Source organism: Maudiozyma barnettii, assembly GCF_903064755.1.
Source record: "Maudiozyma barnettii strain CLIB 1767 genome assembly, contig: KABA2_07, whole genome shotgun sequence".
NCBI classification, from domain to species: Eukaryota; Fungi; Ascomycota; class Saccharomycetes; order Saccharomycetales; family Saccharomycetaceae; genus Maudiozyma; species Maudiozyma barnettii.
The window spans coordinates 587,059-602,961 of NW_024545244.1; the positions used below are offsets into that span (position 1 = coordinate 587,059).

Consider the following 15,903-nt stretch of genomic DNA (forward strand, 5'->3'; position numbering starts at 1 on the left):
AAGTACATTATCTCATAGTAGATGTAGTAGTCTATAAGCTTATTCCAAACTATAAACTTTGATTATCTGACTATTTATCCGACTATTTTTATATTTCATTTCATCATCTTAGCTTTGTTTACCCAACAATTAGAGTTCGGCACTTATTTGTCTAACTCCGAGTGGAGAAAGAAATTTTGGAAGCGACAATGGCGACAGTAGCGGCTATCAGATACACTCATACTAAAACAAAATATCTCCAATCCTATGATCCTACATATATAAAGGAAGAAAGATCAAAGTTTATATCGCTAAATTAGGTTTTAGAACCATTTTTTATCCTATATTTATTAAGTTATAGATTCTTATATATACCTTTATTTATGATATCCACATCATCATGAAGACAAGTCAGGAAAAGATTGCCTATAAGGTGGAACCACCTTTTTTCATCATACAATTTCAGTCTCCAGATACTTTAAATGCAATGACATATGATGACTATATCTACGTAACTACATTATTAGAACTATCTAGTGGGAATCCAGATTGTTATTTCACTGTATTGGAAAGTTCAGGAAGATTTTTTTCAAGTGGGGCAGATTTTAATTCTATTCCACCGAATGTTAAAGATAAAAATGGTATAAAACAAAATTTAGACCCAAAGGTGATTCAAAAATGGTTAGAAAATTTCTTATGTAAGAATCAGTACATTACTCAATCATTTATCAGGCACGATAAGATATTAATTGCTTGTTTAAATGGTCCAGCTATTGGTTTAAGTGCCGCTATTATATTATTATGTGATTTAGTGTATGCAATGAATGTCGAAGAAACTTATCTTCAATTTCCCTTCAGTACTCTAGGTTTGTCTAATGAAGGTGCTGTGTCATGGACATTACCCAATAAATTAGGGAGAAACAAAAGTTTCGAAAAATTGTTGTTTGCACAAAAGGTTTATGGATATGAAATTCAAGGATCTGTATTACTCAAATCAGCAATTGACTACCATCAACTAGAGGTCAATTGTAATCATGATAAAAGCAAGATTGTTCAAACTTTTAATGAACTGATGATCGAAGAACTTAGACAAAAATGTAAAAATATTTTTTTGCCTACTGTCCTTAAAATGAAGGCTTTATTAAAGGATGAATCATTAACTTCTCAACTAGAATTAATTAACACTAAAGAAGTTAATAGTGGGTTACCATTTTGGGTGAATGGCATACCACAAGGTAGATTCCAAGTTTTGAAAAATTTAAAGAAAGCTGCACGTGAAAATAAGAATAAATTATAATATTATTTGTACTTGTCCTATTTTATATACCTTTATATATTATCACTGATCTCATCAATATCTTCTCGATCTATAGTCTTTAATATTATTTGTTTTGATTCACGATCAATAGCTGCTTCTTCCCTATTAGATTTTTTATTAGAAACATTGACACCTGTTAAAATTAGAAAGACTAATATAACAATTGCAACTAATCCACTTCGAGTAGTATGCCATCTTAAGTTTTCAATATCTAGCTTAATCCCCGCTAAGATATTTATAGATATCTTATTGCTACAGTCTCGTAAACTCATGTTTATTCTTCTATACAATAAGGTATTATCCATTTTTTGATTATTAAAATCAAGTTTTCTATCTTTCTCTAATATATCTATAACTTCTTCATTCAGATCATCCAAATCTGAATTTAAATCTCTCTTTAATCTAGTTATTTGTAAATGATGTAAATTAAATTGAGAATCTCTTGAATTCGCAATAATGAATTTTATTTCACTTTGTAATGAATTGAATAAGTGTAATTGTTTATCAATTTCAAAATCTCTTAAATATTTCTCATTATAATTCAAATAAAATTCATCATTTAATATATTCATCATTACTTTCATTATTGCTTGTGACTGTAAATCTGAAAATCCATTATCTAGCAATTGTGTATTTATACACATTGTATCAACTTCGTTTTCTGCCATAGTCGGTTTGTGAGTATTTGAATTAGTATCCGCAATTAATTGTTCCGATAATGTCTTTATTAAATCTGCCGATTGATCAGGAGTTTCACAGTTATTATCAATAATATCTTCTGTAGGAGCACTTGGTTTCTTAATACTTAATATATTATTAATTGATTTGGGGTGTTTTAATAACATCGATTTCTCCTGTACTACACCTGCATTATCTGTTCCCGTGTGGAAAGTTCTCAGATGGCCTAAAGTCCTCCTATGGATTATATGAGATGATGATAGATTTATGTTGTGAATACATTTGTTGGCTTCTTTGACAGAAGAGAAATTTCTCAAAATTCTTGGTATTATTCTATTTGAGATCATCGCATTGTGAATGATATGATATATTGACGTGTTTATTTGAACGATAACAGTAGCAAATGTTGCGTGACTTTGTATGTGTATTTTTCCTTGATTTCCCTGTTGTCTCGTGGTTACTAATTAAATGACTTTAAGAAACACTTATCCATTAAATTGAAAGGAATTGACTGTTATAACTATTTATACACTTGGATCGTACTTTTGTAGCAGTATAGTTGCGTACATCAGAAAGAACAGGGTTGCGATCAGATGGGTTCTTCTCTCATACGAAATTCTTAGCGTAGAGCAAAGAAAGTAATAATGCGAATATTGCAGCAAGACAGAGAAAATAAAAAGACCGAGAGCCGAATTACATATATATAAACAAATGTTATTAAAGGGAGACATATAACTACAACTTCAGCAACGCATAATGTTACAAGAAACAAGAATATAGTGGGTGGTAATGTATTCCTATATACGCAGATCATTAACTTCTAATGCAATTCTTCGAGTGAAGCGAAATCATCTTCCTCCAAGACCAAAATTCACTGCACAAATGGAAAATGATTGTACTGAAGTTTTCATTCATGGTGGGAGTGGTGCCGGTGGTCAAAAGATTAACAAGACTAATTCCAAAGTACAATTGAAACATATCCCGACTGGAATTGTAGTCACAAGTCAGATTACTAGATCAAGGGATCAAAATAGAAAAGATGCACGCGAACGTATGGCGTACGAATTAGCGAAATTATCTACAGCAAATGGATCAAATGAAACACCAAGAGATATTGCATTACGACAATTAAAACAACAAAATAAAAAGGCTAAACTGAAAAAGAGTTCGAAGAAATATGAAGTACACAAGGAAGAAAAGGAGAGGTTGGAGGAATCGCAGCGTTTGGAAGATGAGTCGATTCTGGGGAAAATGTTAAAAAATTAGCAAAAAATAATCTCCGATACGGGGAGTCGAACCCCGGTCTCCACGGTGAAAGCGTGATGTGATAGCCGTTACACTATATCGGATAAAATTTGTTGAATTTAATTCGAATTTTATGTAGGCAGTTTTTTCTCCAAAATTATTTTTAAAAACTGTTGTGTATTGTTTGGTGTCTATAGAACGTTTAATTAGTAAATATTATGGGGTTCGTCAATTATAACGATATGGTCATCGTTCTGGTTGTTGATATATTAAGGGTAATAGCAAACACTAAGTGATTATATTCTGTTTACCAGAAATTAAGAGTGGTATATATCACTCTTAAGTGTAGTTATAGGGAGGATATCTAGAATATAATTTAAAGTGTATTTCGTTTGGTAAATAAACTCTATAACTAATGTATTATTGAGTATATTGAAGCCGGCAGTTTAAGTATTATCTTTTGAATATTTAATTTTTAGAAATCTAAATAAAATATATCAGAATAACTAATATCCATATATGAATCTATTTGAATTATTGAATATATATTTATTATTTTAATACATTTTCAAAATTTTGTTACTGTAAGCAATGGAATTCATCGTTTAAGTGAGATAAATGTCAGCTTGGAGCAGATCAAAGCCTCTCAAAGAAAGATAAGTATATATTTATGTAATACGTATTCTGTTCATTAGAATTCATCAGCTAGTTGTCGATATCAATGATTATTGGCATATCTTGTTCAATTGTCAGTAGTCTCTATTAGCTATTAATTAAACCAACACACAATTTATTAGAAATGTAATAAACTTAAGAACTTACACATCTTAAGTTAAATCATTAACTAAAATTGATTCTGAATATAGATATAGTTACTTCGCTTTGTTACTACCATTTAATAGCATTTACCTTTATAAACATCACCTGACTATAAATAATTTTTAGATTAATTAATATAGTTGACTGGCCTATCCAGTCAACAGAAAAAACCGTTGTATATCAATAACTATACATCATGAACATATATTAACTATCGAGAGCTACTAATATAACACCAACTCTTATCGCAACTCGAATTAACATCAACAAAATCAACCCATCTTTTATCAGAGAATGTATGAGATACATTCTTCATACATATGTAAACGGAAACGTTTGTCTCTTTCTCATTCCCCCCTCAAGATCCTCAGAAGACCGCGAAGCGAAAACGAGAATTATTTTTTCATATAAAAGGAAAGAAAGGTACCTTCGAGAGATATACAAAGACACTATTCGAGATGAAAGCAATCCTGGTAATGATACTATAATATCATTCCAGTGTGATTTTTCTTGTAAGAACTATATTACACAGCATTTAGGCATCTATAGCCATATAAAGACTGCATTACAAGTAACGATGTAAAGCGGGAAAGGTTATATATCTTAAGTTCAAGAGCACCTGGATGTAAGCACTATACGGTACATAAAAGCAATTACGTGCCTTTTGTCTGTTCTATATACTAAACCATTAAGTAACAGTTTATTTAACATCATATATATATATGAATCGTTTTCTCTACATATATACCAAATAGCAGAAGACTAATCTTGTAGCTTACTATTACTATTAATTATTATTGAGCGGTTTTTGTTTTTATTTTTTTTGTTTGTTTGTTTTTGGTTGCTTCAGTAATTAGTTAATCGATTGTATAATTAAATTTTTATATATATATTTTTTTTTTCAGTTGATGGCTGCATCCTAATTTGAGATGATTCCGTACGCTAACTTACATATTCTTACAGCTATTATGCTCTGACAGGTACGTGATTTATTCTTGATATCGTGTAAGAAATAAAGTTGTAATCGATTTTTACTCTTGTTTCATTGCTTTATTACTACTCTTCTAATTATTTTAATCTCTGATATACATTATATAGAAATATAGATTTTCATTTTTTGAATAGCTACCATACCATATTGTATTGTTTACAATACTAAATAGAGAGCGTGTTTTTTTAGTGAACCATCCCTTAGTCTATAGTTGCTTTCAGTTTTTGTTGACAAAGTGCTGGTTGCTGCTGTTACTACTACTGATAGAGTCGCTATAACTACCTAAGTTTTTTTAATAATATAGACACCATAAACATATAATCATACAAATAATTAATAATGGGTAGGCCAAAGAAACAAATCAGTGAAAAAAATATTGAAAACTTTCAAAGAGACATTGAATTAGCTGGGAACAGAACAGATTTATTATTGAAGGATAAAAAAGGTAGATCGAAATCATGTTTACTATGTCGAAGAAGGAAACAACGTTGTGATCATAAACTTCCGAGTTGTACCGCTTGTTTAAAGGCAAATGTTAAATGTGTTCAACCCGTTAGATATGTTGAGAATAATGGTGTTCCAAATGCTATTCTACAAATGGAACTGGCGTCTAGTACGGGTACATCAGAAACATCATCAGATTCTCCTACACCTGATATTAGTAGACCTATAATAGGTGGTCAAAATGACGGTACTAGTAATGTTACCACCTCCATATATACATCGAATATCAATAATATTTCGTTAGGTCCAAGAAAGGGAAGTATTTCAAAGAAGAACGATAAAAAGAAAACTACAGACAATAATAATAGTAATAAAAATAGTGACCAGTATACAAATTTTCTAGAAAAGAAATTGAAATATCTTGAAAAATTAATTGATTTACCTATTGGTGGTGTTGTGTTTAAGAAAAAATTGAATAATTATAAGAAGATATCTCATCTTCTGGGTGATATCGATGATTTTAGAGGTGATGAAATGACAATAAACAGAATTAATAATAACATTTTACCTTGGCAACCACCTCCAACCTATATGAACAGTAATAATAGTGATAGTAATAGTGATAGCAACAAATCACATGGTCAATTGAACAATGTTAACACTGATTTTCAAAAACAAACTAATGGTATTAAGATAGAAACAAGTTCTTTACCTGCTTTGGCCTCGGATTCGTTGGATTCTATTGATTTTTCCAAATGTATATTTGCCAAATATTTAAAGAATCATTTTATTTATGATCCAGTCTTTGAATTTAATGAAAATTTATCAAGATCATTCTTAGAGATTTTTTTCACAAGGTTACAATTTAAATATCCATTGTTAGATGAACAAGAAATTTACAGTTTCCATAATGATTACACAAAGAATAATATTTACTCTTGTTCTGCTAATGATTTCCATTTTTGCACAGGTAGAATGTGGCTAATCTTTAGCATCAGTGCATACATGCACATGACTACAGGTAAGTATGATGGATTATCACCTATTCGTTATTTTTCTACTGCTGTAAGACACATTACTAAGTGTGGTGATAATTTAAATGATGTTCAAAAAGTAGAGTTGTTGACATTGTTGCTCTTATACTTATTAAGAACTGATAGAGATTCAATGATTCTTTATGAGATTATGAAGGATATTATGGTCATCGTGAAAGGTAGATTACATTTAAATAAATGGACCCAACAGGACTCATTTGCCAATAAGAAACTTCGTTTGTTTTGGTGTGTATATCTTCTAGAGAGAATGATATGTGTTGCCGTTGGGAAACCTTTCACTATACATGAATCTGAGATTGATGTTCCACTTTTCAATGAGGATTCATATAATACAAATAAAAATTCAAAGACTTCGGGAATACATTTCATTAATCAATCTGTAACTTTAAGAAGAATCGAATCGAATTTTGTGGAAAAATTAAACATTATACCAACTAATAAACAAAACACACCAACTAAGAAGAATCAATTACCTATTGTCAAATATTTTTTCAACGAACTGGAAATATGGAGATCTAAATGCTCTACCACTGATATTCGGAATTTTGAGAATGAGACTTTGAAACTTTACTATTATCGTGCTGTTAGGCTATTAATTCAGCCATATCTGGAATTTTTAACTCCAGAGGACCATTTATTCAGGGAATGTCAAGCTGCTGCTGGTCAGATTTGCCAATTATACAAAATTTTCCATCAGAAAACTGTAAATGGGCATTCTACGCCTGCCGTTCATACAGTATTTGGTGCCGGGGTTTCTCTAATTTATTGTATGTGGTTGGAAAGAAACTTTAACGATGAAAGAAGGAAAAAACTGGGGGATTTATCCAAACATACAAGACCCTTAGTGGGACCTAATTTATTCTCTACCATGGACGATTTGAGGGCTTGTTCGGTTTGTCTCTATGTCATGACAGAACGGTCCAAATTTGCTAGAGTATTTAGGGATACGTTTGATCAATTAATGAATGCAACAGTAGGCAATTTGATCGAGAGATGTGGTCCAGATTCATCTGAATTAATTTACTTGACTGATCGTTCAACAAAGGATGGTCCAGTAATTCTAAATGAAGATATTGTCGCTATTGACGGTACCTCTAAATCTTTGGACGTATCGCTGGAATTACGCAATACGAAACATAATTTGTCTAGTGGTAGTGGTATGCCACCTGCTGTAGCCCGTACATTTGGTAAATATCAGGCTGATGAGCATGTTGGGTTTGTTGAAAATTCACAGGTTGATTTAGAGGAACAAAAGAGATTAAAACAAAGACAGGGGTTGTTGGAACAAGTCGCAGTTCCAAAAAGTTTGGCACATTTATTAGTCAATGGCGGTATAAATAATCGCAAAAATCTAGAAGCTCATTTGGACTCGAACTCTGTTTTGAAAATAAGATCAAAGGACGTTGGAAGACCAGGTGAACAAGATACGGATGATGATAGCAAGTACATCGTTCAAAAGCCTGCCTATCCTAATGAATTCGATTGGAAAAATTTCCAACAACAGGCTTTCCTTCAACAACAACTTGCTCAACAAAATTTGCAAGCTTACTTGTCATCTTTGAATTATTCGAAGAGTTTTGGAAATGTAGATACAGCTGGCTCAATGGGATCAGTTTTAAAACCAGACATAGAACAATTTAATAGAAATATTTTACCAAGTCATTCCGCATCTTCTTCAGCTGTATCAGTTCTTACGGGCAGTAACATTATCTCTCCTGTGTTAAGTGAAATCACCTCGACACAAAATGCGTCGGCCACTGATCCTAAATACATCGTAAGAGCATCTTCTCCCTCAGTCTCTGCTTTTAATTATATTGCTCCTGTGCAAAATACGTTTCGTTCTGTTGGTGGGAATACCGATAATAATCTGAATTTGATACCAAACAGTGCAATGCCAATCATCAATCATGACGGTAGTGTCAACGGTATGCCACCTACATATTTCCAGCCATCGAGTAAGCCTAATTCAGGAAACATCTTATTTGACAATGGTACACATGAAATGATTAATCACATTTCAAATTGGACGAGTAATGCTGTAGGTGATTTAGTAAATGTATTCCCCTCTAACCAAAAAGAAGAACAACCTAATTCCAATGGAAATGGAAATGGTAATGAAAATCCTATTCAAAATTCTGTTGAAACAGATAAATTTGGGTTTACTAATGGTGTAGGAGGATACGAAACTCCGAGGAAGTTAGATATTTTAGGTGTCAATCAACAAGCTATGCCAATTCGTTCAACTGCATTCCATGATTCATCAGTACAACCTGTACCACCACACTCAGTAGGTACCATAAGAAATATTGCACCATCCAACCAAGCTGAAGAGTTTTGGACAATTAATGATGACTACGGTTTCTTAACTTGATATGTTTTCATGTATTTTTCGAAATGAACTTTTCTCGATATTCCAATCTCCAATATGTAAATATAGTAGTACCTTTATATATATACATATATATATATTATAGACAATAAATAGGTTGAAGTTATACTACAGTAATTACTTTGGGTAGATGATGCATACTTTTTCTCAAAAAGAAGTCTGTCCTCTAAAATTTGTTAACATGTCATCTTGCCAGTAAGTAGAATTGCCTTATACTGAACGCTGTTAAATTTTCTCCCACTCGCTCCATCCGATTTAGCTGCATAATAAAAATGAATTTTTAGTTTAGCTTTACTTGAAGTAACACACGTTGAAGGATTCTTAAAAGAAGGTTCAGTGAGCCAGTGATTACTTTGATCAATTGCAAGAAATTTAAAGTATATACGTTATCCATCCCACATGTCTTCACAGTTATCCAATACATCCTTTAAATTCGTCGCACTGGGTGCCGGTAATGAAGTTGGCCGGTCGTGTCATATCCTCAGTTATAAAGGTAAGACCATTATGTTAGATGCAGGTGTCCATCCAGCCTATCAAGGGATGGCCTCTCTCCCCTTTTATGATGATTATGACCTTTCTACAGTTGATATCTTACTGATATCTCATTTTCATTTGGATCATGCAGCTTCATTACCTTATGTGATGCAGAGGACAAATTTTAAAGGCAGAGTATTTATGACACATCCTACAAAAGCAATATATAGGTGGTTGCTAAGGGATTTTGTTCGTGTTACAAGTATTGGAGAAAATAGTATACTCGATAAAGATGACAACTTGTATACAGACGAAGATCTGGTGGAATCATTTGATAGAATTGAAACAATTGATTTTCATTCTACCGTGGAGGCAAACGGGATAAAATTCACTGCTTTCCATGCAGGTCATGTTCTAGGTGCAGCTATGTTTCAAATCGAAATTGCTGGTTTGAAGGTATTATTTACAGGTGATTATTCCAGAGAATTAGATAGACATTTAAATTCTGCTGAGGTACCTCCGTTACCTTCAGATGTTTTGATCGTTGAATCTACGTTTGGTACAGCAACTCACGAGCCTAGACTCAATAGAGAAAAGAAATTAACACAGATAATACATTCGACGGTTGCTAAAGGTGGTAGAGTATTAATGCCTGTGTTCGCGCTGGGGAGAGCTCAAGAGTTGATGTTGATCCTAGAGGAATACTGGACACAGCATGCGGAGGAACTTGCAAGTAACCAAGTCCCTATTTACTATGCTTCAGATTTGGCTAGAAAATGTATGAACGTCTTCCAAACGTACGTGAACATGATGAATGATGATATTAGAAAGAAATTTAGGGATTCGCAAACCAACCCATTTATATTCAAACATATTTCGTACCTAAAGAACCTTGATGAATTCCAGGATTTTGGTCCAAGTGTTATGCTAGCGTCTCCTGGTATGTTACAAAGTGGTATATCGCGAGATTTGTTAGAGAAGTGGTGTCCTGAAGAGAAGAACCTGGTTTTAATTACTGGTTATTCCGTCGAGGGCACTATGGCGAAATATATCATGTTAGAACCGGATACTATCCCATCTGTTAATAATCCTGATCTTACAATACCCAGACGTTGTCAAGTTGAGGAAATCTCCTTTGCTGCACATGTCGACTTTCAGGAAAACCTTGAATTTATCGAAAAAATTAATGCGACAAACATCATTCTTGTTCATGGTGAATCAAACCCAATGGGTCGTTTGAAATCAGCATTATTATCTAATTTTGCATCATTAAAAGGTACGCCTGAAGAAGTTCATGTCTACAACCCTAGAAATAGTGTAGATGTTGTCCTAGAATATAAAGGTGTAAAGGTTGCTAAGGCATTAGGAAACATCGTTGATGAAATACAAAGAGAGGGTGTGGACAGTCTAATACCGGAAGAATCTTCGGAAGAAGAAATGAAATTAGAGGGTACTGAGGACAAAGAAGATAGTACAACCAATCAAAACAAACAGGACGATATTGTAGTGTCTGGTATACTGGTATCTGACGAAAAGAATTTTGATTTAAACCTGGTGTCATTGACAGATTTGAGGGAGCATCACACAGAATTATCAAGCACTATTCTAAAAGAGAGGCAGATGATATCCGTAAATTGTAAGCCGGAATTAATTTATTGGCATATTTGTCAAATGTATGGTGATGTAACTATCCTAGAGGATTCTGAGAATGTGACGATGCAAATAAAAAAGGAGTCTAAAGAAGATAATGTAGACACTCCAGAGAATAGTGGACAAATTCTAACCCTCCAAATTATGGGGGATATTAAAATATTTATTAAGGATAGCGTTGTTACAGTTGAATGGACGCAAGATTTGATCAGTGATACAGTAGCAGATTCTATTATTGCAATTCTAATGAGTGTAGATTCAGCACCAGCAAGTGTGAAAATGAGTAGCAAGACATGTTCTCATGATCATGATAACGATGAACACTTGGAAGAACTAGAATCAGAAAAGATTGAAGCTTGGAAGGTCAAGCAAGTTGTGGAACTCTTCCATGAGCACTTCGGTGAGACCTTCGAACTTGCGATGGACGATAAGGAAACTATTAAGGGCAAAATTACTATGGGTAAAAATAATGCAGAGATTAATTTTTCAGAAATGAAGATTGGGGAGTGTAATTCTAATCCTTTGAAAGGTAGGGTTGAAAGTATATTAAATATTGGTGCAGATTTAGTTGCAACTCTCTGTTGATTATTACACCCATACTCACCCATACTCAATTAAGGTTAAACAGTTAGGGAAACCGCAAACTTTAGGAGCATGTATTTAAATGGATAAAATCGTATATAAAGTTTTATGAGAACCAATAGTATTCTATTATTTAAACTCAGCACTTTCATATTGTATATTGTTTAAGTAAGTATTATTAATCTTAGCCAAAATTTGTGTCGTTTGGTACGTTGTGACGTACAACATCCCTAGTGGGAAAAAAAAATAAAACCAAAAAAATTTCCAATGCTCATCTCATCTCATCACTTTTAGAGCTCTAGCATATAGGATAAAAAGAGGAAGTGCCAATTCATAGAAATTTATCGAGAATCTTTTATTATTTCCCTAGTAAATTAAAAGTGTAACGATACAACATTAAGTATGAGTAATAGTAAGAGCGGTTTTGCTCCTGAGGCGTATATCGATGAATCCACGTCGTTTGATTCTTTCCATCTGGATCCAAGATTATTGCAAGCTGTTAAGAATTCAGGTTTCAAAAACCCAACTTTGATTCAATCACATGCAATCCCACTTGCTTTAGAGAAGAAGAGAGATATCATTGCTAAAGCATCGACAGGTTCCGGTAAAACTTTGGCGTATTTGATCCCTGTTATACAGACTATTTTGGATTATAAAAGTTCAAAAGGTTCTGATTCTAAAGAGAATGAAACATTGGGGATTATTATGGTTCCTACTCGTGATTTGGCTCAACAAGTATCTTCTGTATTAGAGAAGATGGTCTTATACTGCTCAAGAGATATTAACTATCTGAACATATCCTCTGATATGTCCAATTCTGTCTTAAGTACATTACTAGTACAAAATCCAGAAATCATTGTTGCTACTCCAGGTAGATTAAAGGATCTTTTAGAAACTAAAATTGATGCTGTTTCATTAGAAAACTTGAAATTTTTAGTAATTGATGAAGTTGATTTAGTTCTGACTTTTGGTTACCAAGATGACTTGAAAAAAATTGCTGAATATCTACCTCTAAAGAAAAATTTACAAACATTTTTGATGAGTGCAACTTTAAATGATGATATCCAAGAATTAAAAGAAAAATACTGTCGTGCACCTGCAATTTTGAAGTTTCATGATGATGAAATTAATAAAGAGCAAACCAAACTAGTACAATATTACGTTAAGACCAACGAATTTGATAAGTTCCTGCTATGTTATGTCATTTTCAAACTGGGTCTAATAAAGGGTAAATCTATCATCTTCGTGAATAATATTGATAGAGGGTACCGTTTAAAACTAGTGTTAGAACAATTTGGTATAAAATCCTGTATTTTAAACAGTGAATTACCTTCAAATTCTAGACAACATATTGTGGAACAATTTAACAAAAATATTTACAATTTATTGATTGCTACAGATGATACAGAATATATTAAAGAAGAGGACCAGGAAATTGTTGAAACTGTGAAGCCAAAGGAAGAAGATTCCGAAGAACCTAAAACTGATGTAAATGAATCTAAAACAAAGAAAAATCCTGCTAAAAATGATAAGGAGTATGGTGTTTCTCGTGGTGTTGATTTCAAGAATGTTGCATGTGTACTAAACTTCGATTTACCTACAACAGCAAAATCTTATGTTCATAGAATTGGTAGAACTGCTCGTGCCGGTAGATCAGGTACTGCTATTTCTTTCGTTGTCCCATTAAAGGATTTTGGTAAGCATAAACCATCAATGTGTTCAACAGCTAAGAGAGACGAAAAGATATTCACACGTATTATAAGACAACAACAAAAGCTAGGTTTGGAGATTTTGCCATATGCATTTGATCCAAAACAAATAGAAGGTTTCCGTTATAGAATGGAAGATGGTTTCCGTGCTGTGACACAAGTTGCTGTTCGTGAAGCAAGAATTAAGGAATTGAAGCAAGAATTGTTAACCAGTGAAAAATTAAAGAGACATTTCGAAGAAAATCCAAAAGAATTAGAGAGTTTGAGACATGACAAAGAATTGCATCCTGCAAGAATTCAACAACATTTAAAGAGAGTTCCAGATTATTTATTGCCGGAAGGTGCAAGAAAGAATGGGAAGAAAAATATTGGTTTTATTCCATTCCGTAATCCAAAGAAGGGAGGACGTAATAATAAGAGAGGAAAGGTTGGTAAGCGTAGAACTGGGAAGTCTGACCCATTAAAGAATTTTAAATAAGAGACCATATTGTTTAAAGTAAAATTCTTTTTGCCTTTATTGTAAATTAGTTATAGTTAATGCCGATGGTTGTGGTAGGAAGCATTAATTTGCATATACATAAGTATATAGACACATCTATAAACGTATATAAGTCGGAGGTAATACTTAGCATTTTTTTTTAGATAATAAAATGTATTATTCCAACCACAACTCATTTGTTAATTGTGAATAATATGACACTTCAGTCTATGGAGACGGCTCCAGACCACACTGGTCAGGATTCCATTTACTTCAACAGTTTTAGGAATTCCCAATCTTCTTAATAGTTTACTATGTTACAACGATACGATTTATAATTCTTAAGTAGTCTATAATGGTTTCCGATATCTGTTGTTGGAGTGTTTTACCCTTCTCCCAGAAAAATGCAGATACCTATTCAAGAGGTGGTTTTAACACAACAATAACAGAATCACCTCTTAAGAATAGTTTACTTACAAATCTTTCACGATTAATGATACTTTTACCCTTCTTTTCCGTCCATAATTCCTTAACATTTTCAAGTACCATATTACAATGTCTGTCGAAGGCCTTTACACGTGCTACTATTTTATGGTTATTCCTCAATGATATTATTACAGGGGTCTTTGTCAACATCGAGTCATTGATAAGTGACATAGGGCCATGCTTGAATTCAAACTCTTCTAATTGGTTTAGTTCGTCTTTGGTTAGTTCCGATTTTGGACGATCTATAATCTGTTCTCTGTTTCGAAATAACGAATTGATAACTTTTAATACCATATCATGTTTATTTAATTTGGTAATAGTTATTAATATTGATTGTTAGTAAAAAAAGAAAGTAAAACAAGTAACAATCTGAAGATAGCACCTCCAGAGAGAGCAGGTTATACATACGACATAATCTGTATTTTTGTTAGTGTGGCTTGTTATTGTCAGCTAATTATATGGTGTTTTCGTATTCGATACCTACTAATAGTATTTGAATTCTTCTTATGTGTATAGTTTCCCAAAACCATTGAAAATTTATCTCATCTTTAGCTATTCTTTGTTTAGTTGTATTTTTTTTTTTTTCCTTCGCTTCCGTTTTCTTAATTATGTTAAGAAAAAAGTTTTAATTGTCCCGAACCAGAAAATATCAATGTCAAGAAAGTCATCTCATCATCACAAAACAAAGAAGATATATAGATTGAAAGAAAGGTAAATAATTAAAGATGATTGTAATTTAATGCATTGCTTTTCATTTTATGTTACACATTTTTCTGAGATATACGTATATATGAATAGTTATATAACGAGGTTTATAATATATGCAGAATGAGAAGAAAGGATGTGTTCCTAAAATTAATTTCGTTTTTATTGGGTTAAACATATGAATATGGAGGAATAAAGTTCAGATCAGGTCTGAACCAATTTTTTTTTGTGTATGGATTAATCTACATCATGTGCAACATATTTCGCACAGACATAGACAACAGAGGACTTTTGAAATCACATCGAAACATACACAACAACAGTTACAACAACCGCAACAACAGTTATCTCTTGGCGGTGGAGGAGGAGCTTGTTGAATATAGATAGGCTGTACTGGTTGTTGATAATACATCGGTTGTTGTGGTGGTGCGTATTGTCTCATATTTTATTGTTTCTTTCTTTTATGTATGACTTTGTAGTTAGTTGGCAGTACTTGAAGTAGAAGTAGTAGTAGCAGTAGATATTAAATTGGCGATAACTACCTGTTTTAAGATTGATTCACCATCGAACGTAAATTAAAGTGAAAAAAGTTAGTTCGAATAGTCCCTACATTATATATCAAGTTACATCCTGAGACGATGATAGAATAGATGGATAAATAAGTAGATAGAAAATGAGATTTCATGGCATTGCTTATGACTTTTCCCTACAGTCATTAGCAAGGCTTTATTTATTTATTAATAGATCGAACTTTCGCTATGGTCAATTGAATAATTAATTTAGTGACTACTTTGCCTCATCGCTTTAGTTGGTACTGGCACTGGCACTGTATTTTTCTAGGAGATTTCTCTGTAGATTGAGATAGAGACGGCAAGCAAATCTTTCATTGCCAAGCCTCGAT

General features: G+C 32.8%; 8 protein-coding genes and 1 non-coding gene across 9 annotated transcripts; 5 read left to right on the forward strand and 4 right to left on the reverse strand.

Annotated features, from left to right (window-relative positions):
- Positions 1 to 379: 379 nt before the first annotated feature.
- Positions 380 to 1,276, forward strand: ECI1 (dodecenoyl-CoA isomerase; the record flags this gene model as incomplete). Its single annotated transcript, XM_041551770.1, has 1 exon — positions 380 to 1,276. The coding sequence occupies one exon, from the start codon at positions 380 to 382 to the stop codon at positions 1,274 to 1,276; it is 897 nt and encodes a 298-aa protein (XP_041407704.1).
- A 32-nt stretch (positions 1,277 to 1,308) lies between these two features.
- PUT7 (Put7p) lies at positions 1,309 to 2,322 on the reverse strand (the record flags this gene model as incomplete). The annotated part of the gene is made up of 1 exon (XM_041551771.1): positions 1,309 to 2,322. One exon carries the CDS (start codon positions 2,320 to 2,322, stop codon positions 1,309 to 1,311), a length of 1,014 nt encoding a protein of 337 aa, XP_041407705.1.
- A 442-nt stretch (positions 2,323 to 2,764) lies between these two features.
- On the forward strand, positions 2,765 to 3,241 carry RSO55 (Rso55p; the record flags this gene model as incomplete). Its single annotated transcript, XM_041551772.1, has 1 exon — positions 2,765 to 3,241. The coding sequence occupies one exon, from the start codon at positions 2,765 to 2,767 to the stop codon at positions 3,239 to 3,241; it is 477 nt and encodes a 158-aa protein (XP_041407706.1).
- Positions 3,242 to 3,252: 11 nt separating this feature from the next.
- KABA2_07S06160 lies at positions 3,253 to 3,324 on the reverse strand. Its single transcript has one exon. It is a non-coding gene; the product is annotated as a tRNA-Glu (tRNA).
- A 2,045-nt stretch (positions 3,325 to 5,369) lies between these two features.
- On the forward strand, positions 5,370 to 8,900 carry KABA2_07S06182 (uncharacterized protein; the record flags this gene model as incomplete). The annotated part of the gene is made up of 1 exon (XM_041551773.1): positions 5,370 to 8,900. The coding sequence occupies one exon, from the start codon at positions 5,370 to 5,372 to the stop codon at positions 8,898 to 8,900; it is 3,531 nt and encodes a 1,176-aa protein (XP_041407707.1).
- A 417-nt stretch (positions 8,901 to 9,317) lies between these two features.
- Positions 9,318 to 11,627, forward strand: YSH1 (cleavage polyadenylation factor subunit YSH1; the record flags this gene model as incomplete). Its single annotated transcript, XM_041551774.1, has 1 exon — positions 9,318 to 11,627. One exon carries the CDS (start codon positions 9,318 to 9,320, stop codon positions 11,625 to 11,627), a length of 2,310 nt encoding a protein of 769 aa, XP_041407708.1.
- Positions 11,628 to 12,026: 399 nt separating this feature from the next.
- Positions 12,027 to 13,811, forward strand: DBP9 (ATP-dependent DNA/RNA helicase; the record flags this gene model as incomplete). The annotated part of the gene is made up of 1 exon (XM_041551775.1): positions 12,027 to 13,811. The coding sequence occupies one exon, from the start codon at positions 12,027 to 12,029 to the stop codon at positions 13,809 to 13,811; it is 1,785 nt and encodes a 594-aa protein (XP_041407709.1).
- A 414-nt stretch (positions 13,812 to 14,225) lies between these two features.
- SMD2 (mRNA splicing protein SMD2) lies at positions 14,226 to 14,710 on the reverse strand (the record flags this gene model as incomplete). The annotated part of the gene is made up of 2 exons (XM_041551776.1): positions 14,226 to 14,553; positions 14,706 to 14,710. The coding sequence occupies 2 exons, from the start codon at positions 14,708 to 14,710 to the stop codon at positions 14,226 to 14,228; spliced, it is 333 nt and encodes a 110-aa protein (XP_041407710.1).
- Positions 14,711 to 15,249: 539 nt separating this feature from the next.
- On the reverse strand, positions 15,250 to 15,444 carry KABA2_07S06270 (uncharacterized protein; the record flags this gene model as incomplete). The annotated part of the gene is made up of 1 exon (XM_041551777.1): positions 15,250 to 15,444. The coding sequence occupies one exon, from the start codon at positions 15,442 to 15,444 to the stop codon at positions 15,250 to 15,252; it is 195 nt and encodes a 64-aa protein (XP_041407711.1).
- Positions 15,445 to 15,903: the final 459 nt, after the last annotated feature.